Here is a 27,530-nt window from a genome sequence, read left to right as displayed (position 1 = left end):
AACACACACACAACCGCGTTGGTTTGCGCGTCATTATTATTATTTTCGTATTTGACAAAGAGAAATCTCAAAGAAACACCAACTTTCCTTCGACGCAGAAAAGACAATGAGCTACTGCGCGGTCGTAAACCGACAACACACACACACACACACACACACACACACACACACAAAACGAGTAGACACACGCACACACACGTTATGTTATCTTCACACGTATTCTCAAAAAAAAAGAAAATACCTCCCAAAAAGATGGTCCGACAGCAAAAAGAAGAAGATGGTCACATCCACGGAGGGACGCGGGCTCAGACTACTTCCTGGAGGACGCGCGGCGTGGACAGTAAAACTTAATGCCCTCCAATCGCTTTCACGGGGGACGACAGGAATTCTCACCCTTCTTCCGTCCTTTTCAAGAGCCCAGACGGGGTCGCTTCAAAATACCCCCCCCCCCCACACACACACACACCCACCCCCACCCGGATGGCGAGACGGGGCGACTTTCAACTTGACCTTGGCCTCCAGCCGCGTCCCCCACAGCCAGCCACCCTCCCACTCCGCAGAAAACACACGCCCGCAGCGTGTTTATCCACGCCTCGGACGTCCCCACGCTTGTTTGTCAGCTCATCTCCCCCCCCCCCTGTGATAAGCCTTTTTTTTTTTAAAGTGTGTGAACTAAACATGTCTTTTGACGTGTTGTCTGATGTATAATACGAGTGTTATAACGCAACCTTTTTTTTTTCTTGTCATTTATCAATTTTTTTGAACCCTGTCATTATATTAATAGATTGTTAATTATATAAATGATGTAATATAATAATTCCATGATTTGGCCCCCAGCACCTTCTGAATATCCAGAGGTATTTTGATCCAAAGAGGATGAGAAGTAGTGGAAGGTCACATTCTCCCCCCCTTACCTGCACACACACACACACACACACACACACACACACACAACCAAACACACACACACACACACGGCCGCATTTTCCTCCATTTAATTCTAGCTGCTTATGTTTACTCTGCTTTTATTTTTTTAAGAAGCAGTGCAGGTCACGTGTCCTCCCTGGACCAATGGCAGCCTGGGAAAAAAAGTATCTCCCTTTTTTTTTTTTTTCCTCCTTCTTCTTCTTCTTCTTCTTCTCTTCTTCTTCTTCTTCCTCCCTCCTCCTCCTCCTCCTCCACCACCACCACCTCCTTCTCTCTCTCCCCCCTCTCTCTCCCTCCTTTAGTCTGTGGGCTTTTTAAAAAAGCGCTCCAGACGCGTCCACGCCGGATGCCGTGCTATGACCACGTCCGTGCTGCTCCGCCCGCCGCGCCGGCTCGACCCGTCGGTGATGTTCCTCTACGATAACGCGTCCGAGGAGGCGCTGAAGAACATGGAGGGCTTCGCCGGGGGGAACTTCTCCGCGAACCAGTGCAGGAACCTGATGGCGCACCCGGGCGCGGCGGCGTACTCGTCCGCGGACGCGCCGGGCGCCGGGGTGGGCGAGGCGGCCAAGCAGTGCAGCCCGTGTTCGGCGTCGCAGAACTCGTCCAGCGCGTCCCTGCCGTACGGCTACTTCGGCGGCGGCTACTACCCGTGCAGGATGTCGCATCACGGCGGCGTGAAGTCGTGCGGCGTGCAGCCCGCTTCCGCCGCCGCCGCCGCCGCCGCCTACGGGGAGAAATACATGGACACGTCCGCCGCCGCGGGGGACGACTTCACCTCCCGCGCCAAGGAGTTCGCCTTTTACCCGACATACACCCCGGCGCCGTACCAGCCGGTCCCCGGGTACCTGGACGTGCCGGTGGTGCCCGGGATCGGCGCGCCGTCGGAGGCGCGGCACGACCCGCTGCTGCCGATGGAGAGCTACCAGCCGTGGAGCCTCGCCGCCAACAGCTGGAACGGCCAGGTTTATTGCCCCAAAGAGCAGCCGCAGCCCGGACACATGTGGAAGTCCTCCATACCAGGTAGGACTGGACCCCCGGACTTTTTTTTTTTTTTTTTTTTTTTTAAAGGAGTAATAACGTGGTAATAACGCCGATATAACACGATGGAAGTGGGTTTAGGTATGGATAGTCCACCATACCTGGGAGGATAGAACCCTCACCCCCTCCACACACACACACACACACACACACAAACACGCAGATGAAATTTAACAAAAAATGTAATAGTGGGTATAATGCGTTTATAACACGACTGAAGTGGGTTTAACCCACTCGACGCGCCGGGTGATATGATTGTCCACCATACCTGGGAGGTAAGAGCTTCCACCCCCTCCACACACACACACACACACACACACACACACACACACACACACACACACACACACACACACACACACATATGGACTGAATTTAAAAAAAAAAATGTAATAGTGGTAATAACGCGTTTATAACACGATGGAAGTGTTTTAACCCACTCCACGCGCTGGGTGATAGTCCACCATACCTGGTAGGACAGAACCCACCCACCCCCCACACCCCGATTGAAAATTAAAAAAAAAAAAAAAGGAATAGTGTAAATAACGCGTTTCTAGCAGAACGGAAATGTTTTGTTTGACGAATCTTGGAGAAGCGCCTACTTTTCACGACAAGGATGTGAGAAATACCCCCTCCCGCTTTGAGGTTGCTCAGGTTTATATAAAACAAAGATATAGATGTCAACGTGACGCTCCACGCTCGGCACAAAAAATAATAATCATAATAATAATGCGTGGGAGACTTCCTGGTGGCGTTGGGATGATCGGGATGAACATCGATCCGACTTTCTGAGCCACTTGTTGAGAATTCCCCCTCCCCTCCCCCACCACATTTTTTTTTCTTTCTTTCTTTCTTTCTTTCTTTCTTTCTTCCCCCTAGACGTGGCGTCGCACACCGGCGGCGGGGACTCCGGGTCGTACCGGCGCGGGAGGAAGAAGAGGGTCCCGTACACGAAGGTGCAGCTGAAGGAACTGGAGCGCGAATACGCCGCCAACAAGTTCATCACGAAGGACAAACGGCGGCGGATATCCGCGCAGACCAGCCTCTCCGAGAGGCAGGTCACGATATGGTTTCAGAACAGACGCGTCAAGGAGAAGAAGATCGTCAACAAGTTGAAAGCCATCAGCTAGTGGCCTCGAAGACGACACACACACACACACACGCATGCATGCACAGTTTTTGGACAAATGGATTGGAACACCTCCACTTTCTTCTGCCACTTGTTAGATGTTATGAAACAAGAGGACAGATCTTGTGTGACTTTTGCCCCCCCCCCCCCCCTCCCTCCCACACATACACACACACACACACATCAGAGGAGGAAAAAAAAAATCCCCGGGGTCGCCAACGGTGTGTGTGAGTGTGTGTGTGTGTGTGTGTGTGCGCCACCGAGCTACACCTTTATCTTAAACGACGCTGATAAGCGTGGAGATTCACAGGAAGTGCGTCGGTTGCGTGGGTTCTGGACCTTGTTGGTGGGGAAGGAGGGATGAGAAGGAGGGGGTTAAATATTAATCACTCCTCGCTGCCATTTTTAAGAACGTACTCCGATGTGCTTTGCTTTGTATGGAGTTTATGCCTATCATATGATGCATATCCCCCTAGAAAAAAAAAAAAAATCCATGGTGCAATTCCTTATATAATGCTTTAGATAATCGTCCCGGATGTGCGTCCATATCGATCGTTTTTTCTATTTTATTTTATTTTATTTTTTTGTTAAGTAAAAATGTGTGCGCGTATTCATGTGGCTGTATATAAATTAAATTCCCCGGCATGATATCCAGATTATTTGTGTGTGTGCGTGTGTGTGTGTGTGTGTGTTGTGTGTGTGTGTGTGTGTGTGTGTGAGTGTGTATGTGTGTGTGTGTGAGTGTGTGTGTGTGTGTGCGCATGTCGGTGTTAAAGTCCGTCACAATAAAAGTATGGACTCGGTTGAACTTTAAACGAGATTATATGGAGTTACTGCCTCTTTTCAACATCAGGAGACAAGTGCTAGATAAAAAAAAAACATTTAATTCTTAAATCATGTTCTGTATAAAAGGAGAAGCGACGTGATATTCAGTAGCAACGTTCTTACAAATGTTTCGATAGAGCAGATTTGTTATTCTTTTTTTTTTACGGCGGCGGATCATTTTTACAATTTCACACATCATTAAATAAATTAAATTAACGTTTTTTAAACATTTAAACATTCAAATCGTGTTCTATATATTTTTCTTGTAAATGCTCAGCCCAGTTTTGCAGGAATGAGGGTGGGCTGACTCGAAATGTGGGCTTATAGCGCCATCTAGCGGTTGCTTTTAGAAATACACTCAGATAGCAGATGTAATGATACTAATAATGCAATATAAATAAAATGATAATAATAATAAATTCAACCAAAGCATATTTATTCTGGAATCATGAGACCAATATTGTCGGTGCGTGTGCGTTTGTTTTCGGACAGCGCTGGAATAACGTACACAGCCGGGAGGAAGAGCAGGGACCCCTCCTTTGTTTGAATGATAAACAAAAAGCACAAAAAACAAAAGTTGCCACGCAAATATCAGTCACGTTTGACACCGGAAGCTATTTATTTATTCGCTTTTAAAACTAGAGGCAATGTTTTCTCATGATGACATTTGAAGATCTAATTTTTACCCCAAAGTCAACAACATATAGTCTTGATGTCAAAATTCAAATTCAAATCAGCCTATCTAAATATTAATAATCATAAGTCTAAAGGATAACAGAGGATAAAAAGGATAAGAAAATGTAAATAAAAATAAAAATGAATGCAATGTACTAGACTCAAGTTAAACTCAATTTAGTACAGATGCTCCTTTACACCTCAGTAATAATTTTTATAATAATAATGAAAATAATTCTTCATAATAAACAACAGAAGCAAGTATTCTGTAGACATCGCCCAATCATTTTAAAACACTTTCATACTTTCAGAAAGGTGCCATGTCAGTCACTAATGTTGTCACACCAGCTACTACTACTGCGATCATAATAATATAATAGATAATACTATTTTAACAATCGTAATAATGGAAGAAGTAGTAGTAGTCGTATCATCAAATTGTAATAATGACGTCGTTTAGGTTCGTTATCATCAAAATGCCTTGGAAATTCTTTTCAGTTTGATTTCAACGCTCCTCGCGTGTGTGCATGCACGCGTGTGTGTGTGTGAGTGTGTGTTTTTGTGGGTGAGCGAGTAAGGAAAGAATTGACGTTCCACGCCGTCCGTGACAATCTGACGAGTGAGTGACAGTAATTTGTTTGTTGATCTGTCATTTTTCTTTCTTTTTTTTTTTTTTTGCAAGGATTGTCTCCTCTCAGCATGTTTGCTTTGGCTGCAGTCACGAACATGAATCAGCGAGTGTGATGTGAAATGTAGTTTCGATGTCACACGGCAGCGAAGCGTATTAATCAGTCATACACTCGTTATGACGTGTGTGTGTGTGTGTGTGTGTGTGCACGGTTATTTATTTATTGGCTGCTTTTTCCCCCCAAACCGGTTGCATCTGGAAGTCACGCTCTAAATCATTACGACAGAAATGCATCGTCATTCTAATGCATTTATTACGATATAATAGGCGCTTTATTTAGCAGAAAGCAGCTTAAATCCAAAACAACACAACTATTGTCATTTATGATTACACTTTGGATTAAATATAACTATAAAATATTCACCTTGAGGTTAACATGTTTTGTGACACACACACACACACACACGCACACTCACACAAACACGGGATGGAAAAAAACATGGTGTGGCATTCTACGTCCGCGTGCACAAGGCGCGTCATCGTGTGCCCTTTCTCTCTTTTTTTTTTTTTTTTTTTAACGTCGAAGGTGGCCAGGTGCGCGTACTCGTCTGCATCGGCGGAACGCTAGAGGTCCGGAAAAGAGAGAGAGAGAGAGAGAGAGAGAGAGAGAGAGAGAGAGAGAAGAGGGGGTGGGAGTTGCTTCTACCCGGAAGTATGCTGCAGTGACGCGGTAGAGGACGCATCTCATTGGCTGTGAGTTTTCTCCAGACCAAAACATAAGCAAACTGCTAGAGAAAAAAAAAGAAAAAAAAAGAAAAAGAATGCCAAGTCCAGCCTCCGATCATTCTGAGTCCAGGCTCCGCCCACTCTTCGTCTCCGCCCTCCTTGACGCCATTCATTGAGTTCTGGCGCCACCTTCAGGACAAAAGTGGAACTGCAGCCGAAACAGAGCATTAAGCTTATAGCAAACATTTATATTTTCTTTCACCTTGATTATTATTATTATTTATTCATTCTAAATAAAAAAAAGGCTGCACACATCGATGAATTTTTTTTTATCCTGTTTCATTCAGGCATTCAACATTATAGTCGATTTCCATTAGATAATATAAGTATATGTATATATTTATATATATATTTTTATGATGCGTGCATTTAATCCCAGTCAAAGCTTGGTGGGTGGGTGGGGGGGGTTATCAGTGCTGCTTCCTGTGGATTTCAAAAGGGTGGAAAGAAAAGGAGGTGGGTTGGGGTTGGGGTGGGGGGGGGGGGGGGGGATCAACCCCCTTCCGTTGGCCCGGCGAGTCTCTCTCTCAGACAGAACAAACACCAGGCTCTGCTCTTTACATTGACCTTCGTTGTCTCCACGCGTAATGGAAGCCGGGTGACAACCGTACCACGGGGACCCCACCCGCGATCCAACACCGGAAATGAACCAATGAGTAAATAAGAGATTCAGACGCCGTGTCACACTCCATTCTTCATCAGTGTTATATATTTTTTTTGGCTTTTTTTCCTCCCCCAGCTGTGAAATATCCGCAGAAGTGAAATCCGTGAAGATGCCGGAATTTGCTGCTTGTTGTGTGTACGTGTGTTGCGTGTGTGTGTGTGTGTGTGTGTGTGTGTGTGTGTGTGTGTGTGTGTGTGTGTGTGTGTGTGTGCGTGTTTATTTCAGTTTATTTCTTTTCCGTGTCGACGGGACTCCGCACGGGCGGGTACACAATTTGAAATTATATAACCCAAAATCTCTTCTTGGAAAGAATATACGTTAAAAATACAAATAAAAAACAGCCAAATGTGCCCTATGTGTGTGTGTGTGTGTGTGTGTGTGTGTGTGTGTGTGTGTGTGTGCGTGTGTGTGTGTGTGTGTGTGTGACCTCTGGAATAAGAGAGATTTGTAATTCAGGAGAGTCGAAGTTCAATGTCCGTTTGGACGTATTTGGCGTGTTTTTTAATGGAAATCTGAACGTGAAGCAAAGCCGAAAGAAACAATCTCACAATAATAATAATAACTATTATTATCATTATAGCAGCGGCAATTGTCAGAGGAGGCGAATAACTGGAAATGGCTGTGTAATAACCGTGTTATTACCTCAGTGTTACAAGCACTGGGGAAAAAACGCACTAAAACAAAACGAGCATTCTGCGATTTGATTTTGAATGCGGTTTATATTTAAAATTATCTTGATCAGTGCAAAAAAATAAAATAGAATTATGTGTATTAATGTGCGATAACTGGGGTATATGAGGTGAGAAGTCAAATGTTTGTCAAACATTAAATGTAAAATAAGGAAAACAAACCGAACGCTCCTTTTTATTGCAACCAATCAAAACCCCGTGTTTAAAAATAAAAACAAACACTTCAAAGTTAGGATTAGGGTTGAAATAAACCCAGCTATATTCACACTCGTTCTCTCTCCAACAGCTTGTCTTGCAAAAATGTTATTGTTTTTTTTCTTTTGGCCTCCACGCGCGAAAAAAGTGCGTGTTTTTTTTTTCTATCGCTTCACAGTGCGGGTTTCCACTCAGATTAAGATTTAATCCGGTCAGCGGGTGGGTGCATTCACAGACCCGGGTAAGGCCTTCTACTGCAGGCTGATCCACGGAACTCGCGTTGACCGTGGAGTTGGTCACTTTCTGGACGTGTCCGAATTTCCTGAGTGGAGTTGGAGGAGGGGGGGGGTCCTGCAGCGCCATCACCTAAAACAACGAAGCACTCATTCATTTCCCCTTTTCCTTTTTCTTTTTATTTATTTCTGTTTATTTCTGTTCTTTTTTTTTTTGCGTGACCGTGATATATTTCCACGGAGCTCGTTCCGTGGACGAGCCGAGACTGCGCGCCATTCAAGTTCAAAAACACAACCAGGGTTTTTCCGTCTCCTAAACATTCATGTCTTTAAATATAAATATAAGAAAAAAATTAAGAAATAAAATCAACCCATTGTCCACGGAATCGTTCAGTCCCACGCAACCCGAAAACAAAAATCTTACCTTTACCGTGGACGCGTTCGCAGATGGCCGTGCTTAACGCACGAATTTGAATATGTCGTTATATAGATATATTTAAACGTTATTTCAAATTATTTCACACGTTATTAAGCACAGGAAGCGTGTTTTTTTTTTGGTTCGTGGATCGATTCTGCTTTCGGGTTTGGCTTGCTGTGAAATCTATGGACGTGTGTGTGTGTCCGTGCGTGTATGGGTGTGTGTTCGCTCATCTTCTTAATAATCCAGAGGTGTGGATCCCCCCCTTCACACACACACACACACCCTTAATTTTTGATTCTTCCCCAAAAAATGTTCTGGTTTTGTCACGTGATGCGCCCACCTGACCCCCCCACGGGAGTGTGCACGTTTTGGGCGACGTGGCGCGCAGAGGGGATTGTATTTTCTGTGAGTTAGATCAATATTGGTTAATTATTGAATAGGGAAACATGTTTGTTTGTGTGTGTGTGTGTGTGTGTGTGTGTGTATGTGTGTGTCTTTGTGCGTGCATGTGCATGCGCACGATTGTTCTTCTTCCTCCTTTTCTTAAACCACACGGATGAAGGTGAAGGTTGCCTGCCTTGCACTTTATAATGGCCGTATCATCTCTTGGAGGTCAACCTCCCCAGATAAAATAACTGCGTGTGTGTGTGAGTGAGTGTGTGCTTATGTGTGTGTGTGCGCGCGTGTGTGTGTGTGTCTGATATCTCCAATTCTCCTCTTCGCGGTGATGAAGGTCACGTAGCTTTTCAAAGCTACAGGCTAATCCGCGGCTCATCTTGTGCAAAAAAGGGGGCAATTTAAGGAACTCCATCCGGGGCAAAGAGGGCCCTTTGCTCTTTGTAACTCTCCCTCTCTCTCTCTCTCTCTCTCTCTCTCCCTCCCGCTCTCTCTTTCCCTCCACCGAACTTGAAGTCGACCGTTCAGACAAAACGTTTTTTTGGCTCTGGCCGCTTTTTACGCAGCGCCTTTACGCGCCTCCAACTCCATGTGTGCACACATATGGAGAGGATGTGAAGAGGGAATCAACATTTCTTGTTCACGCAAGATTTTTGTCAAGTTTATGACCCCCACCCACCCACCCACCACCACCACCACCACCGTAGTGTCCCAGTGATGGTGTGTTTGTGAGTGTGTGTGTGTGTGTGTAAGTGGGTTCGATGTTCATCTTACCTCGGCTGCACGCAGGTCTTTGTTCGAGGCCCGCCGATCTTATTTCTTTCTTTTTTGGGTTGTGTTGGATGGGTGTGTGATGGGGGGGGGGGGGGTCGCGTACTTCCTATCACGCTCGGTGGGTTTTGTGGTGTCTGGTTGTGTGTGTGTGATGGGGGGAGGTTAAGGGGGGGGTACTAAAGCAGCAATAAAGAAAACGCAGGTCTGTGCAGGGCTGGCTTTGGGTGCTTTTTCTCTTTCTTTCTTTCCCAACCCTCAGAAACTGTCCGAATGGCCGGAGAGGCGTGGTGTGGGGGGTCACAAAGCCCCCCCACACCCACTCCCACGCCGTACGTGTATCCACATCACGCGGCCCTGGAATCTGGAATGCACGCGTCCTAACCTCACCACCGCACTTCCGGGTTAATACACTCCCCGCTCCCTCCCTCTTTGCGCACTATGCGTATTAGTTAATGTGATATTTTAAGATTGCGTTTCACCAGGACCCCCCCACGCACCTTCTTGCCCCCCCCCCCCCTCACACACACACACTCCAAACGCTGGCTCGGCCGTGGGGGCCCTTAATCCGAGCTCAGGTCTCCTCATTCACAGTGCATTAGAGTCAGGTTGCAGGTTGCTCCAAAACGAGCTCCACGGTGGCCTCGGGCTGGGTGGGTGAGTGGGTGGGTGGGGGTACATGCAATAATGCAATAATGCAATAGCAAAAAAAAAAAAGATCCAAGTTTAAAGAAAACTGCGTTCATCCGTCTCCCGTCCCGCTATGATAAATAAACCCTGGCGCTATTTCTTGTGGCGAGTGTTAAATACACTTTTACGCCGTCGTGAAAATCCCAATCGTGATTGGTTTTACGCAAATGCGTGTGTTTATTTATTCTTATTTTCAATTTATTTTCCTTTTATTCCCAATTTGCATGGTTACTCCACAGATAATGTAAACAACGTGAAAAAAAAAAGAAATAACGACGCGTAAAATAGGAAGGCGCGGTATTTGTAGCGTTGCGCCGCGCGGAGCTGTCGGTTCCACTTATTGTTAAAGCAAAAGAGATAATATATAAGTAAATTAATCTTGAATATTATTCCGAAAAGGTGGATCCTTAATTTTATTTAACGTCATTTATTGTATTTAAAGCGAGCATCGCAGACGCCGTCGATCTTCGATTTTGCGCCTGATTTTCTTTTTTTTTTTTTTTGTCTTTCTGGTGATTTCATGTGCTATGGCCATTCAATTTAATACAGCATGAAAACAAAATAGAATGAAATGATTTTGTTTTAGATTTAACCCCCACCCACCCACCCACCCGTCTATATTGGCGGGTAGTCCGGTGTTGTTTCCGCGGTCGCTGGAAACATTAGCCGCTACTTTGAACATGACCCTGGTAGCCAAATGCGCACAGGAGACCAAATGCGACGCTGCAAAAAAAAGGGCACCAAACGACGATGAAGATGAAGATGAAGATGATGACTCGGAGTATTCTAAAAGGAGATTTTGGAAACAAGCCGCCCTCCTCTTTCTCCCTTCCTCTCTTCTTCCACCGTTCCAGGTGATCGGCAGGTTTTTTTAAGCGTAACGACGACGCAAAGCGCGTTGAAATTTACCAGAAATAAAAATAAGATGAGTGCAGATGGGTGGGGGTAACCCCAACTTAGAATATGGAAAAATCATTTATCTAGAGTTTCTCCTCGGAGACGAGTTCTGGAAGCGTCTGGAAAAGTGATAGGGAGGTTGGAAAACACCGTCCATGTTGTGTGTTTTTGTTTTTTTTTCTCTTTCTTTTTTCTGTTTACATCCATCGCCTGCGCTCCCGCGGAGTACGTTTCCATAATCGGACCAATGTCAAGCTGGAACCGGAGGCGCGCACGCTCTTTCCCTCCTTCTCGCGCGCGCGCACGCAGAGCGAAGGGAGAAGGAGGGGGTGGAGTGGTTGGTTGTGTGTATGTGTGTATATGTGTGTGTGTGTGTGTGTGTGTGAGGGGGGGGGGAACTGTCAATTCGTGCTGCCACGCTCGTCACGTGACCTCCTCCGCCGTGGAGTGGATGGAGCGCGTTCTCCACGTCAGCTTCTACGTCTCCGAATGTCCGCCTCGGCGAACCTGCTTCAAAGAGGCGAGGGGCACGGCGCCTCACAGCCGCGTTCAGGGCGGCTTCAGCGGGACACCCCCAGCCCAACACCCACCCCCCCTCCACCGCCCCTCCACCCCCAAAGCCCGGCAGCGGAGGCTTGGAAAAAAAAAGGCAAAAAAAAAAAAAAAAAGCCCCAAAAGAGCCCACCATGATGGATTTCGACGAGAGGGTCCCCGTCGGATCGAACATGTATTTGCCCAGTTGCACTTATTACGTGTCGGCGGGAGGCGATTTCTCCGGTCTGCCCTCGTTTTTGTCCCAGACCCCGTCCACGCGTCCCGTGACATACTCCTACTCCTCCAACCTGCCGCAGGTCCAGCCCGTCAGGGAGGTGACGTTCAGGGAGTACGCGGCCATAGACGCGTCCGGTAAATGGACGCACCGGGGGAACTTGGCCGGCTGCTACCCCGGCGCGGAGGACGTGGTGCACCGGGACTGTCTGTCCGCGCAGACGGCCGTCGTGGGAGACGTGTTCGGTAAAACGGCGGCGGCGGCGGCGTACCACCACCACCATCACCACCACCACCACCACGGCGCTGGAGGTGGAGGAGGTGGAGGAGGAAGCGCGTCCGCGGCCGCCGCCGCCGCCGCCGCGTCCACTTTCTACGGCGGCGTGGGCAGGAACGGCGTGCTGCCGCAGGCTTTCGACCAGTTTTACGACACGGCGTACGGCGGTGCGGCGGACGGCTCCACCGCGGGCGGCTACCCGGGGGAGAAAGCGGCGGGGAAGCTGGAGCCGCAGGAGCACCGGGGAGCCGCCGCCAACGCGGCCCCGCCGCCGGACGAGGACGCGAAGGAGCCGCCGGACGAGGCGAGCAGCCCGGAGCTGTCTTCCGGTAACACGGAGGAGAAAGCGGCCGGAGGCAGTACGTAAATATACACGCAAATATACACACATATAGATTTATACATTTATATCCGCGGCGCGGGCACGCCAGAGAAAGTTTGCGATCTTTCGCGCCGCTGTTAAAATTTTTATATGGTGTTTTATAAGCATATAACGTTTATAGAGGGCCCGTGGATTCCCCCCACTCCCCACTCCCACTCCCACCCCTCCCTCCTCCTCCCACCACCCCTGCAAACTTTGTTATAAGCTGCACGATCACGTGTTCGGAATTGAAATTGGCCGTGAAAACGGTTATTTATTTACTTTTTTCCCCTCCACACACACACACACACACACACACACACACCGTTCCTACTCGAGAAAATACACATTCGAATTTTAAAGGTGGGAATTAACCTTTTTGTTGTTGTTGTTGTTTTATTATTTCTAAACGTGCCCGTTTCACGGTTTCTTAGCGTTGAAGGAGCGCCGGCGTGTAATGAGGGTGGTGCCTCCGCATGCACACGCACACACACAAGCGTGCGCGTACACACACACACACGCACACGTGTTAAAAGCCACCCTACCCACCCACCCTCTTTCACTGTGTTCTGCAAGATCAATATCCCCCCCCCCCCACTCCACCCCAGTCCACATGCACGGTCCGGTTCCCGCCACGACCCCCCCACCCCACCCCACCCCACCCACGCAGCCACGCATCCAGCCCCCCCATCCCTCTTCTTCATCCTCTTGATTATATTTCAGCCTTTGTTTTCTCTCATCTGCGAGAAAAGGTCAAAGCCAAAGTGTATTGTTCGGTGACCTAAGATGGTCTGCAGTGGAAGTGGGTGTCTGTGGGTGTGTGTGTGTGTGTGTGTGTGTGTGTGTGTGTGTGTGTGGGGTGCTCTAATATTTAAGTTTAATATCGTGTGCGCGGTATTTTAAATTGTGAAATAGCTTTCCAGCGAGAGAAAACGACCCTCATGCGTAATAACGCCTCAAATCTCGTTATCACACTGTAATACGCACCTTTTAATCGATTTTTTTTTCTTCTTTTTCTTCTTCTTCCTTCAGACGTACAACGGACCCGCAAGAAAAGATGCCCGTATTCCAAATATCAGATCAGAGAACTTGAGCGGGAATTCTTTTTCAGCGTGTACATAAACAAGGAGAAGCGCCTGCAGCTCTCCCGGATGCTCAACCTCACCGACCGGCAAGTGAAGATCTGGTTCCAGAACCGGCGCATGAAGGAGAAGAAACTGAACAGAGATAGGTTACAGTATTACACCTCCAACCCTCTGCTTTAGAAGAAAACCCCCTCCATCTCCAGCGGGCCCCGGCCATGAAGACTCTCCCAGCGCGCACTTTGAGCACCAATGGTTAATTTCAAGTTCGAGGACAACTGTTTTTTTTTTTTTTTCCTGCGATCCAACTGGTGCCCGGATGTTGCGGGAGGGGACGTGAAGGTTTTTGCTCTTTAAAAACTATCCTTAAAAAAAAAAAAAAGGGAACTACCCCCCCCCCCCAACCCCTTCATCCACCCTCTTTTTAAAACTGAAGGCCCTAATTGATATTATCCTCCTCTTCGTCATCCTCTCCGTGGAGCAACACCTTCGTCTCCACATCTCGGGTTGTAGTATTTTGTAATCAAAAGATTTTTATTCGCCTGTATTTTATTATTTTTTATTTTATTTTATCTTTTATTTTTTTATTTTTGGTCCATTCAGAGGGGATAAAAAAATGAAAAAAAAAATGAAAAGAAAAAAAAAAAAAGGTTTGGCGTGACGTGACGTGACGTGACTTGGACGTGACGGCGGGGATCCATCCGGACGTCGGTGCGACCGAACAACGGCTCCGCGCGGATATTCGAGAATGTATTGTACTTCCGTTTTGTGTGCTTATTTATTTTGTAGCCACTCGTTTACTACTATCTACTTTAAATGTCAGTGATATCCTATATATATATATTTATATATATATATATAAATCCATGTAAACACACACACACATATAGATACATGTAAACACACACATACACACATACACACCATCTCACTACACGCACGCAACGTTGCGATTTTATATATATAAATATATATATAAAATGTGTGTGTGTGTGTGTGTATGCGTGTTTATACGTCATGACTGTCATAGTTGTCATTGATGATGGCACCTATCGCCCCTTGCAAAAACAATTCAGCACTGTTTTATATATATATATATGTGTGTGTGTATATATATATATATATATATATATATTCCAGCGAGAGAAAATGTGTGTATATATATATACACACATATGTGTGTGTGCATATATATATATATATATGTATGTATATGTATGTATATATAGTTGAATATATATATAAATTAAATGTGCATTGAGTATTGATGATGACGTCCAGGCTGGCACACAAAATTCCGCTGCTCTCTATATATACATACACACAGACGTACAAATATATATATGTATTTGTATAAAATGGCTACGTTTTGTGTGTGTGTGTGTATGTTATGACTGTCATAGTATTGATGATGACGCCTGTCCACACAAAAGACATCGCTATTCCACACACATGCCTGCACACACACAAACATACATACAGGCAAATATGTTTATGTTATGACTGTCATAGCTGTGTATTGATGGTGACATCACTCATACTAACACACAAATTGTTGCTAATATATATATATATATGTAAGTGTGTGTGTTTGTGTGTGTGTATACATGTATACACACACACAAACCACAAACACACTTTGTATTTGTATATGCAGTTGTTGTCATGGCTGAATATGGAGGATGAGACCTCAACCCCCACACACAAATCGACTATATATATATATATGTGTGTGTGTGTGTGTGTGTGTGTGTGTCCATCATAACTCAGTATTGATGATACTGATTTTTGTACACACACAACACATCTCTATTATACATATTATATATATAATTTTGTATAGATTATATCTACAATTATATATATATATATATAACTTATTTATTTATGTGTGTGAGTATGTGTGTGTTATGACCGTAATAACGGAGTATTGATGATGCCTGTCACTAGGCACACAAAATGCTGCTTTTTTTATGCCGACACACACACACACATACACACACACACACACACACACACACATTATTTATCTATCTATATGTATATATATATATATGTATATATATATGTGTGTGTGTGTGTGTGTATACATGTGTGTATGTAAACATATATATGTATACATACACACACAAACACACATAAATACACACACAAACACACACATATATGTATATATATATATATAGAGAGAGAGATATAAATCTCTCACTCTCTCTCTATATATATCTATATATATAGGCTATGACTGTCATCACTGAGCATTGATGTATTGATGATGGCGCAGGCCAAACAAGAGAGGTTAACTGGTATCGTTGTGAGGCCGCACCGAGGTACACGTCCAGTATATTCAGACAGGTACATATATATATATATATATATACATATGTATGTATAAGACTGAATATTTTTAATGACTCTTGCTCCTTAAGTACTCGCAGGCTGGAATCAGAAGTCCACGTTGAGCAGCGCTGGGAAGGGAAAGGCTGGTCAGGGTCGTTGCATTGAATCAATTGCTTGGTATGTCCCCCCCCCACCCCCCACATCCTCAGAAAAACAAAAAAAACTTATTGTGTAACATACTATATTTCCAAATAAAAAAAAAAAGACAAATGAACATATTATTGAAAACAATGCTTGGTTGTTTATTTATCCCACTCCTCTTCAACCAGTTAGAATATATATGTATATATAGAATTATATATACATAAATATATATGAATTATATAAATATATATTTGAATATACATTTATATGTAATTATGACCCCCCCAACTTCTTTTTTACACACACACCACATGAATGCGTGTATCCCGCTTTTATACGCAGTAAACGTTTTTAAATGATCCAGTAAAACAAAGTGGGGGAACATTGAAGCGAGCCGGCAGTTGCGCCGTATTTTGTTGATTTTGTCGCAAAAAAAACTAAGTAAATGAAAAAAATAAAAAATAAAAATACATTCGTGTAGCAAAGAAAGTTAAAACGAAAAATAAGGATGTGCAATGCTTTTTTAAAATGCATTTTAAATTGAAAAGAACGGCGTATTCTCCACAGGAGTATTTTTCAAGTATCAAGTACTATCAGGAGTACTTTGACCTACTTTATCATTCCTCCGTGTTTACTCTCTCTCTCCTCGCCATAACACGCACTGTTAGACTTTGCACACACACACACACACACACACACACACACACACACCGGTGTGTCCTGCCCCATGTCCGTTCCCGATGCATCTCCCGTTAACGTGTTTTTGCGTGTGTGTGTGCGTTCCCAAAACAGTGTCCCCTGCAGAATTCACGTTTGGCCGAGGGTCGCCATATTTGCTGTTGTTATCACCGCGTTTATGGCGGCAAGCCGCGGCGCATTGGCGTTCATATATGACAGTCAAAAGGGGCAATAAACGCAAAGGGGGGGTAGTTGAGGTGTGTGTGGGGGGGTGAAGTTTATGGTTGCCCCTCTGCTTTACTCTGGCCTTGCCGTGCGCATCCCTTACAGCGCGCTGGAATTCCGTCCACCCTAATTACGCTGGGGGGGGATATCCCCCCCACACCGTTACCGTGGCAACGGGGCCATAAAAGCCGTCTGAGGGTCTGGAGCATTTGTACAATTGGAGTGCAGTGCCATAAACCGTCTCAGACCCAAGGTTATTAACTGTGTTACCAAGGAGGCGAGAGCGACGACGACGAGGGGGGGGGGAGTGGAAGTGGGGGGAGGAAGGAGGGGAAAAAAAAAAAGGCCTCCGCTCTTCGACGTCCACTTCATTCGTGGAGCGACCCCCTTTTTTTCCACGCCGGGGTTGGTTTTTATCCGCCTCGAAGCGGCGGAGTGAACGCCGGCGAAGAGAGGGAGGAGGAGGAAGAGGAGGAGGAGGAGGAGGAAGAGGAGGATTGTTCCCTCTTTACCACCGGGTGGCGCTGTTGGGACCAATGTCACGGCCGTGGATCTTCTTTTTTTGGTTTTTATTTTAAATTCCCACTCTCCAAAGCTGACTTCGAGCGCAACCAGGTATTTCAACTAGTCTCTTTTTTCTTATTGTGAAAGTTTAAATAAGAAAAAAAAAAAATCAACTTTCATCCGGGTCTCCACTCAGCGAGTTTCTGGCTGTGTGTGGGAGTGGGGGGGTCGTGGGGGGTGAGGGGGCCCTTAAAAAGGCAACACACACATCTGTGCCAAGGCCTTCGTGTTGCATGTGCTATTCGTTTTTCCGGGCTTAAGCGTTTTTTTCCGAAAAGGTTGGAGTAACTAATCGTACCTGAGTGGAAGTGTGTGTGTGTGTGTGTGTGTGTGTGTGTGTGTGTGTGTGTGTGTGTGTGTGTGTGTGTGTGTAAGGGGGGTCTACACCTCCATCATCCACCCATTCACGGTGACTGTTTCCATATCTGGGCTAACTTTGGCTCATCGGGAACGTCAGATGTTTTTTTTCTTGTTAATATTTTAATGTGTGTGTGTGTGTGTGTGTGTGTGTGTGTGGGTGGGTGGGGGGTTATCCCGACACCACACCTTCATCCTCACAGTACATGCACACCAATAACGTGCCGAGTGTGTTCAATGCGTAATTTGGAGATGTTGCGATGAGGCGCGCAGTACTCAGTGACCCCACGCCCGTGTGTGTGTATGTGTGTGTGTGTTTGGGGGGGTAATAGAAATAAAAATAAAGTAAAATAAGATAAATGAAACGCTTCCGGTGGTTGTAATAAAAGTGGACGAACCCGATCCGGCTCTGGGCCCCTCTCGCCGGCCACGGAGCCGATCAAAGCCGGGTAAACAGTTCCGGAGGGGGTCGGTGGGGGTATAAAATAGCCAGGCAGCTGTGGAAAAAGAAGATTTAATAGGTACGATTAATAACTGCAACGCGCAGATATCGATATCCCACACACACATTCCCCCATCCCAGCGAGGCCGGAACAATTACCCACACACACACATAATTAATTGACGTATTTAGTTACTCTATTGGCTCAAATGCCCCCATAAGGGCAGGAGACGGGGATACAACCTCCTCTAGAACAACAGCAGCTTCTTTTTTATTCCAAAATGTGTGTTCAATTTATTATTATTAATATTATTGTTATTGTTATTATTATTATTTCCGCACCATTCCCTGTGTTTTTTTTCTCCGCCTAGGCCAGTCACGTGAAAACCAACAAAAAAAGAATTCATATTTAAATCCCCATAAACGTCCTCTTATTATTCTTCTGAATGCTATAAAACGACTTGTAAATGTTGAAGTTATCGCAGCCGACAAAAAAGGAAGTGTGTGTGTGTAGAGGGGGAAGTACGGAGTGTTAATAACATATTAATAACATAGGAATAACAAACAAATGCGCGTCCTGTCGCTGGATTAAGGTTCCTTTTTTTAAATTCTGCACCAAATGTATTTAAGGGACAACACGCAGCACGCTAGCCCGGGGTGGGGGTCCGGGTTGGGGGGGGCGACGGCCACCTGGGCCTGGTAATGGCAAAGCTGGGCCGGATTAACTTCAGACATGGCCGGGGGGCAACTGCAAGATCCAAGGGAGGGGAGGGGGCCGATTTTTCAAGACGATGTGCGTGAGTCTGTCTCAGGAAAAGGGGGGTAATCAAATAAAAGTATTATTTTTCTCTATATTTATTCCTCCCTGCGTGCGTAAACGCGGCCCGAAGATGTGGCGTTTCCAGTTCGTAAAAAACGCGAACTCCACGCAAGTCTCGCATTGAGACATACCGTCGTGGGAGTTCGTTATAAATGTATATGTCTGTGTAGGTGACGGTGTTGTTTGAGAGGTTTGTATATTTATTTTTCTCAATTATCCTATATTATTTCCTCTGGCCGCCCATGATGTCGCGATTTTTTTTTCAATGGAAACGCCAAGTGCGCACAGGATTCGCCGCGGTGCGTTTTCCACGCGAATAAATATATAAATAGGGTAGACAAATAAATTAATAAACCGTTTTGTCACCCTAAAGGAGCACCTTCCTACCGTGCAATAATAATAATAATAATAATAGTAATGATAAACGAGCCGGTGTTGTAAAAATCCCTGTGCGCGTTTGTGCTACAACCCCTTTACCCCTTTCTCGATATATTTCTTTAAATACATCTTATTTATCAATTTTTTTAACATAATTATGATTAAACCACCGCTTTGCGCACGTTAGAAAAAATACATTTTGGGGGATTTTTTTTTTTTTTTTTTTCTAACGAAATCCCGAGAGGAGGAAGTGATGATTTAGACAGTAGCAATAGCAACAATGCTAATATTTGGAGAGCTCGCATGATTGAATTCTCTCTCCGTATAAATATGTAATATATAATTTTAAACTTTCATGGTGGATCGTGGTGCTTTTCTTTTTTTTTTTTTTTTTTTTTTTTTTCCTCTCGGTGGTGCATTCAGGGAACGCCGCAGCTCCGGCTGATACGTCGTCTCCGAGTGGGAGGGACCGCCGGCGGCTTTTACAGCACTCCCATTGGTTTTACGGCGGATCGCGAATGGAGGGGGGGGATGGAGGGGTGTGTGGCGTGGGGTGGAGGGTGTGGGGTGGGGGGGATCGAGGCGACGCGGGGTGTGGGGTGCGAGGGTGGCGGCGGTGGGGGGCGTCTAATCATATCCAGCATGTTTTTGCGGGAGAAATGTCAGACAGAAGGGGCTATCTTCTAGCCCTGGCCAAAAGCGCGCCTCGATAATGTCATGCTCGGACAGCCCGTCAGGAAACGCGTTTTTGGTGGATTCTCTGATCGGCGGACGCGCCGACGGCGGCGGCGGCGGTGGCCAGTATGCGGGGAGCGCGCTTTGCGTGGCGGCTCACGGCGCGGCCGCGGAGGCGCCCTACGGACTACACGGCTATGGCTACTTCCCGGGCGCGGCGGGGAAGCGCGCTGACGCGGGCGCGTACTCGTCCGGCGTGGAGATGTGGACGGACGCTCGGCGGTCGTGTCGCGTGGAACAGGCGCGTCACGTCACGCCCTGCGCCTTCCCGCAGGGCATCAAGGAGGAGAGCGCCTACTGCCTCTACGAGCAGCCCAAGTGCCCCAAAGCCCCGGAAGATCTGACCTACTCCCGGTTGACCGGGCTCGGTCCGAGTGCATGCACGGTCACGGACGGAAGCGGCGTGGGCGAGGGTTCGGTGCCTGTTCCGGGTTACTTCCGCTTGTCGCAGACGCACGCGCATTCCCATAAACTTTACGACGGCCCCCAGCCGAACCCGCACCCGCATCCGCATCCGCACCCGCACCCGCACCCGCACCACGCTTCTCATTTCGGCCCGCGTTTCCACGCACACCACATCTCGGGTTCGGTTCCGGCGTCCACGGCGCAGGACGCGAGGGGAGCCGAGGGAGCTCCGGCCAAGGGGACCGCGGAGCCGCCGCCGCCACCGCCGCCGCCTCCGCCGCCGCAGCCGGGCACCGAGGAGCCCCGGGAGTCCTCGGACGCGGACGGCTCCTCGGCGGACGAGACCGAGGAGCGGGGCAAAGAGACACCAGGGAAGGACGCCAAAGGTAACGTTAGCGTCACGCGTGGACGTGGGCCTTTTTCTTTTTTTGTTTTGTTTTGTTTTTTCCTCGCACAGCAGCTCACCTGTCAAAGCGTATCGATTAGTTTTGAACTGCGCGTCGGTGGAGGAGGAGGATGAGCAGGGCGGTGGTGGTGGTGGGTAAAAATTTAAAAAAAAAATTATATATATATATATATATATATATATTTATGTTAGAGACCTGCCTCGGTAACGTGGATCTTTATTTTATTTGTTTTTATTTTTCTCAGTGGCTTTTACACGATTTAAAAACGCAAACGTCGCGTTGGATATTCCGTGAAATCGCGAGGCCGTAGGCGGCTCGAATATAGTAATATTTTTAAAAACTCTTATTTTTTTAAACTTTTTATTTACATTTGTAGTTGTAATATTAATAAATCATTTCAACGGACACGATATAATGTTATTACACATTTATTGCATTGTAATAGCAGCGTAATACAGCAAATTCAATAGGGGGAGTGGGTTGGGGAGTGTCACGCGCATTAAATGTAATATAATATGTGGGTGCACGCACGCGCACACGCACTTTTAACACCGTGTCCCCGCCGTTGGTCTTCAAAGGGGAAAGGAGAGGCGAAAACACGGCCGCAAACTGGTTGACGGCGAAGAGCGGCCGGAAGAAGCGCTGCCCGTACACCAAGCACCAGACACTGGAGCTGGAGAAGGAGTTCCTCTTCAACATGTACCTGACTCGAGAGCGCCGCCTGGAGATCAGCAGGAGCGTGCACCTGACTGACAGGCAGGTCAAGATCTGGTTCCAGAACCGGCGGATGAAGCTGAAGAAGATGACGCGGGAGAACCGGATCCGGGAGCTCACGTCCAACTACGGGTTCTCGTGATGAACAAGGTGACGGTGATCCTAAAAAAAAAAAAAAAAAAAAAATGGAGGGTGGGGGGGTGACAGGAGTTGGTGTGTGTGTGGGGGGGTGAATGGAGTAAATGGCAGCAGCCATCCCATCCACCCTCCTCCTCCTCTTCTTCTTCTTCCTCCACCTTCTCCTCCTCTTCTCACCCACCTCCACTTCATCTGTCCACATAAGGACTCATTTCACCGTGGGTTAAAAAAAAAAAAGAAAAAAAAAAGAAAAAAAAACCTTTATACTTCCAGACCTGTTGTGCACCACCCACACCTCCATCTCCTGTGAGCTACTGAGATGTTTTTTTTTTGGTTACCGGTCACTTCCGGTGTACGGTTGGTAGATATCGTGGGAACGAGTGAGTAACTAATGCATAATAACGCTTCCTGCAAAAAAAAAAAAAAAAAAAAAACACACACACACACACACAATATTTATTTTTCTTTCTTTTACACAAACTCGAGACGGAGGATATCATTTTGAATTTTGCATGGCGTTTAAAAAATATATATATCACAGATTTACCCCCACCCCCCACCCCACGTCCACCCTCTCCCCCCCCCCCACACTACATAGGCCGCGTTTCTGTGTACGAGCTCAGTGTGTAAAAAAAAATGGAGCTACAATCTATAGTCACGTTTCCGTGGGGGTGAGGTCGCGCAAAGTGGAGGAGGAATGTTTTTACTGTATATTTCTGTGTACATATGACATTGTGGTTCTTGTTTTTTTTTCTGTAATGCTTAATAAATTATCAGCTCGCATTCAGGAGTAGCCGCATTTTCATTTTACCCCCCCCCCTCACTAAACACACCCCAGTTTGCTGTGTGTGGTGTGTGTGTGTGTGTGTGAGAGAGAGAGAGAGAGAGAGATTTTGTTTACCGCATTAAAAAAAGATAACGGGCTCTGTGAGACGATTCCGTGGTTATTCCCGCGTAATAGATGATTTGTTACACCGGGCTAATGGCTATAGGAAATAATGAAGATATTAGCCGCCTAGCCGCGCTCTTCCAGCCCCGGCTATTGTGGAGTTTTATGACCGGCTGCTATATGAGGTTTGTCCCTCTGCTCGGAGGAGCAGCCTCAGTCGTACGGGTGCCTTCCGGACGGAGAGGAGGCCCCGGCTCCCCCCATCACCACCACGAGAACCGTGCATTGTGGATAAACCTTTTCGTGAGCGTGTGTGTGTGTGTGTGTGTGTGTGTGTGGGTGGGTGGTGCTGATGGTGGGGTTACAGGAATAAGGCCAGACGCTCGGAGGATCCGGTAAGTCCGCACCTCGTTGTTTATTTCCTTTAGGCTCTGTTACACGGTATAGATGTGTGTATATATACATATATATATATATATGTATATATACATTAATATACACGCGTTTTGAAAACCTCGCCTTGTGTGTGTGCGTGTGCGCGTGTGTGCGTGTGTTTCACCCCGAGGCCCCGGATGGACTGTCGAGTGGTTTAGGTAGTTTCATGTTGTTGGGGTGCCATTTATAACTCTGCAACATGAAACTGCCTTAATTGCCCCAGTTACGCACAACGACACCGGAGAGGAAAGCAGAAGGGGTGGAGGGGGGAGGGGGGGGCAGGAGGAGGAGGGGGGGCAGCTTATTATTATTTATTTTTAATTCATTTCTTTTTTTAATTGGCACCATGGAGAGAAAACCTCTTGTTTTGCGCATTTTGGAGGCGCATTACGCACCGTGGAGTCGGGATTAAGAATCAAATTCACGAGTGTGTAACCCCCCCCACCAGCCCCCCATACTGTCTGTGTGTGTGTGTGTGTGTGTGTGTGTGTGTGTGTGTGTGTTGGGGGGGGGGGTTGTGACGCAGACACGCCAGACAAGGCCTCGGTTACGACCACTGCAGTGGAGGGGAAGGGGAAGGTGAATGGGGCAACAGCGACCTCCGTGGGCGATGAGACCGGATGTTGCGCCAATAGTGCCTCACACACACACGCACACACGCACAAAAGGAAGGGAAGGGCTTTATGGCGATATTTAGATCCGCCAGACAGGCTGTTATCTGCGGAGGCAAAGGAGCTGAATTGCCCCCCGCGGTAAAAAAAAAAAAAAGAAACACACCCTGATTTAAGGTTTACAGCCCGAAAGCGATTGGCACGGCGGCGCGTTTTCCCCCTCCGCCCTCCCCGAAGGTGTTTGTCTATTCTAACTTTTTAGTGCACAAATAGTGCGCACCGACGCGTCCCCATCCAACCCCTGCCTGCGTGTTTGATGTCCAATCGTCGAAATAATGCGCACCTAGCAGTGAGGTGATAGCCCGCAACCGCGGCGCGCCATCCCGCGTTTTTTCAGTGCGTTTTTATTTGTTTTTTTGTTTCCTTTCTCCCCTCCTCCCCCCGGTAGACGCACACAAGCTCAGAAATACCGGGGTTTATACTGCAACACGCACAGCACTGCAAACTCTTTATTTTTATTTTTATTTTTATTTTTATTTTTATTTTTATTTTTATTTTTATTTTTATTTTTATTTTTATTTTTATTTTTATTTTATCTTTAATTTTTATTTGTATTCCTACTCGTATTTCTAAATTTATTTTTATTTTTATTTTCTAGCCTGATTTCCACCGTTATTTTCTAGCCTTATTTTCGAACGTTATTTTCTAACCTAATTTTCCATCCTTGTTTTGTATCCGTCTTCTCGATCCGAATTCTCTATCCCATTTTCTCGTCTTATTTACCTTTTTATTTCTATTTTCCATCCTTGTTTTCTATATTTATTTCCTTTTCTTATTTTCCATTTAATTCGCGGTTTGACATCTGCTTGAGGCGAGTGCGTAAAATTCAACAGGGCTGTGCGTAAAGCCATATATGGCACAATATATAAATATACAGTGCTTTTTATTTAAGCGGCCGAATTATAAAGGGCGATTAAGTATATTTTAAATGTGTGTTTATATCACGGAGCCAGAGGCCGGCCGTTACCCGCGTCCTTTCTTTTTTTCTTTTTTCTGCTTTCTTTCCTCCAAGCGTCCACTTCTTAAGCGTAACGTTACACCGCGCTCGGCTTAACGCCGCCGTTCGCAGATCGGATTTGTTCACGGCACGGCGATGAAACCGAGGCTGCGGAGGCCCCCGGCCAGCGAATAAACGGGTTTAACCGAGGGTTAGGGTGTAACAACAAACTGCCACATATTTATTATATTAGCACCGCAGCCCCGAATGAACGATAATCCTCTCCTAACTATTAACTGCGTGTTTATAAATATATTGCCGTCTCCTCTTCCGTGTTGAAACACAGTATGTTTAATATTTATACCCGACGGATAAACGCATGCTTTTTATTATTATTATTGTTATTATTGTTATTAATCGTTATGGAACTGATCGCGCTGAAACTGACCCTTCTAAATAAACCGATGAAACAGTCCGTCTGTTGATTTCTTTTAAACCATTATAACGGTTCTTTAAATATAAACTACTTGATAATGAAAAGAGCATTTAAAGCGGGGAGAAGAAAGAAAGCTAGGTTTTTTTTTCAAATAAAGCTAGATTTTAATTCTATGTATTATGTTTTATTTGTGTCCCCGCAAGATATTTGACCCGGAAGTGTTTATTTTTTGCAATTTTTTTTAACATAACCACCCATCTACTTCCGTGATTAACAAAATTATGCATAGCTACATATCTATGTATGTATACGTGTGTGTGTGTGTATGTATGCATATATATATATATATATATGCATATATATATATATATAAATATTTATATATGTATACATAGTGAGTGTGTGTTTCCTTTGTTCGAGAAAAGTTGGACGAGTGAGTGTTTCGAAATATAAAATAGAATTAAAAAAAAAAACATATATATATATATATATATTTATATATATATATATACATGAAGAGGGTGAAATTACATAAATATAATTCAAATGGTCGTGTATGTTGGTGTGTGTGTGTATGGGGTGATAGTTAAAATGTGTGTTTGGCAGGGGCGCTTATGTGTCCTATAAAGTAGCCCGTAAAATAAGATTCAGGAAAAGGCAAGAAAAAAGGTGCGTCGCCCTGTGAGAGTGTGTGTGTTGCGGGGAGGGGGGGAGGGGGGGTTGGGATGGGGTGAGATTCCACCAACTGCGGCAAATGGCTTTTTGTTTTTTTTAATTTATTTATTTTATTATTCGTATTTTGTTTCTCCTCCATATACCCAGCAGCAGCGTGCAGAAAGCAGAGGTGCTCGTCGAAGAGCCGTCCGGGGTGTTTAATGACCGGAGGATTGATTTATCCTGTATTGTTCAGCCCGGCGGGGTCACGTGGTTTGGTCTCGTCCAATGGCGTGGCGGCTTGTTCTCATTACCAGCTCACTGGAGTTGTGCGAGGGGGCCAAGTTGCTACTTGATTTCTCCCACATTGTTATTTTGCGAGGCTGGCTTTACTGCGCGTGTGTGTGTGTGTGTGTGTGTGTGTGCGCGCGTGCATGCGTGCATGTGTGCGTGTGTGTTTTGCTCCTTGCACGTCTCCGCTCGATGACCGCGCACACGTGAACGTGTAATTGTTTTGGCCATGTCGACATCCGGAACGGTGAGCAGCTACTACGTGGATTCGCTCATCCTGCCCGAGAGCGAGGAGCTCTCCGCGCCGCGGTACCCCGCCGGGCCCGCGTACGCGCACGCACGACCGCCGGCGTCCGTCGGCGAGCACGGCGAGCTCGGATCGTGCACCTTCCCGTCCAAAGCCGCCGTGTTCGGCCCCTCCTGGAGCCACGTCCCGCAGTTCCCCGGCGCGCCGGTGTACCACCACCACCACCACCACCCGCACCCCACGCATTACGGCGCCCCGCAGGCCGCGGACACGGACGGCCGCTACCAGTCGTGGTTGCTGGAGCCGGTGTCCGGCGCGCTGACCGGATTACCTACGGGCCACCACTACGGGATCAAACCGGAAGGCGCGGGGACGCGGGGCGACGGCGCGCACACCGCGTTGCTGCTCTCCGACTACGCAAACGGTGCGGTGGCGACGGCGTCACCGGCGGAGAAGGACGCTTTGTCCGGGCGCGCCGTGGACGCGGGCGGAGACGGCGAGGAGAAACCGCTCCTAGATCCGAGTAAGTCACGCACACACACACACACACACACACACACACACACACACATACATGGCTTCGTCCTCCCTCCTCCTCTTCCTCTGCGTGTTTTCCACGCACAAGCTGTGTTTTTACGGGTTGCGCGACTACGGTGAGGGGAAACCGGTCCTCGATCCGAGTAAGTCACGCACACACACGCCTTCATCCTCCTCCTCTTCCTCCGCGTTGTTTTTCACGCATATACGAGGTTTTTTTGTTCTCGGTGCGCGTCTCTCTGTGGATTTCCTTATGCAGGGGGAGGTATGAGCCCCCCCACTCACCCACCCACCACCACTATCATCATCCCAAGCCTCCGTTGCAGCTTCCAAACCATTGCGTGGGGTGGGGTAGGTTTTTTTTTTGGGGGGGGGACTACTTTTTACGCACCGTGTTGCTCCGCGTAATTGTCTGTATTTTTTTTATTTTATTATTATTTTTTATCAATTTTTTTAGTTTTTGCGCAAAACCTGGTGTGGCTACCATGAGACCCACCACCTCAAACATCTCCACTCTTTCCAGATAACCCCGTGTCCAACTGGCTCCACGCGAGTGCCACGAGAAAAAAGCGCTGTCCGTACACCAAGCACCAGATCCTGGAGCTGGAGAAAGAGTTCCTCTTTAACACCT

At 46.6% G+C, this 27,530-nt stretch overlaps 4 protein-coding genes across 4 annotated transcripts in view; all 4 read left to right on the top strand.

The window, feature by feature from the left end:
• Positions 1-1,274: 1,274 nt before the first annotated feature.
• hoxa13a (homeobox A13a) lies at positions 1,275-4,627 on the top strand. The gene is made up of 2 exons (XM_086171656.1): positions 1,275-1,950; positions 2,848-4,627. Exons 1-2 carry the CDS (start codon positions 1,284-1,286, stop codon positions 3,096-3,098), a joined length of 918 nt encoding a protein of 305 aa, XP_086027782.1. The 5' UTR covers positions 1,275-1,283; the 3' UTR covers positions 3,099-4,627.
• Positions 4,628-11,360: 6,733 nt separating this feature from the next.
• On the top strand, positions 11,361-16,064 carry hoxa11a (homeobox A11a). The gene is made up of 2 exons (XM_086171658.1): positions 11,361-12,371; positions 13,406-16,064. The coding sequence occupies exons 1-2, from the start codon at positions 11,654-11,656 to the stop codon at positions 13,636-13,638; spliced, it is 951 nt and encodes a 316-aa protein (XP_086027784.1). The 5' UTR covers positions 11,361-11,653; the 3' UTR covers positions 13,639-16,064.
• A 3,923-nt stretch (positions 16,065-19,987) lies between these two features.
• LOC147220517 (homeobox protein Hox-A10a-like) lies at positions 19,988-22,585 on the top strand. Its single transcript, XM_086171486.1, has 2 exons — positions 19,988-20,929; positions 21,529-22,585. The coding sequence occupies exons 1-2, from the start codon at positions 20,116-20,118 to the stop codon at positions 21,804-21,806; spliced, it is 1,092 nt and encodes a 363-aa protein (XP_086027612.1). The 5' UTR covers positions 19,988-20,115; the 3' UTR covers positions 21,807-22,585.
• A 3,290-nt stretch (positions 22,586-25,875) lies between these two features.
• Positions 25,876-27,530, top strand: part of hoxa9a (homeobox A9a) — a 2,809-nt gene continuing 1,154 nt past the window's right edge. The window contains exons 1-2 of the mRNA XM_086171361.1: positions 25,876-26,885; positions 27,423-27,530. The exon at positions 27,423-27,530 is cut by the window's right edge and continues 1,154 nt beyond it. Coding sequence (XP_086027487.1) covers positions 26,345-26,885; positions 27,423-27,530 — 649 coding nt within the window. The 5' untranslated portion in view covers positions 25,876-26,344. The remainder of the gene's footprint in view (positions 26,886-27,422) is intronic.

Source organism: Fistularia commersonii, chromosome 24 (genome assembly GCF_037954325.1).
Source record: "Fistularia commersonii isolate RoL2024-O1a breed Wild chromosome 24, RoL_Fcom_v1.0, whole genome shotgun sequence".
In the NCBI taxonomy this organism is placed as follows: Eukaryota; Metazoa; Chordata; class Actinopteri; order Syngnathiformes; family Fistulariidae; genus Fistularia; species Fistularia commersonii.
This window is presented reverse-complemented; position numbering and strand designations above follow the sequence as displayed.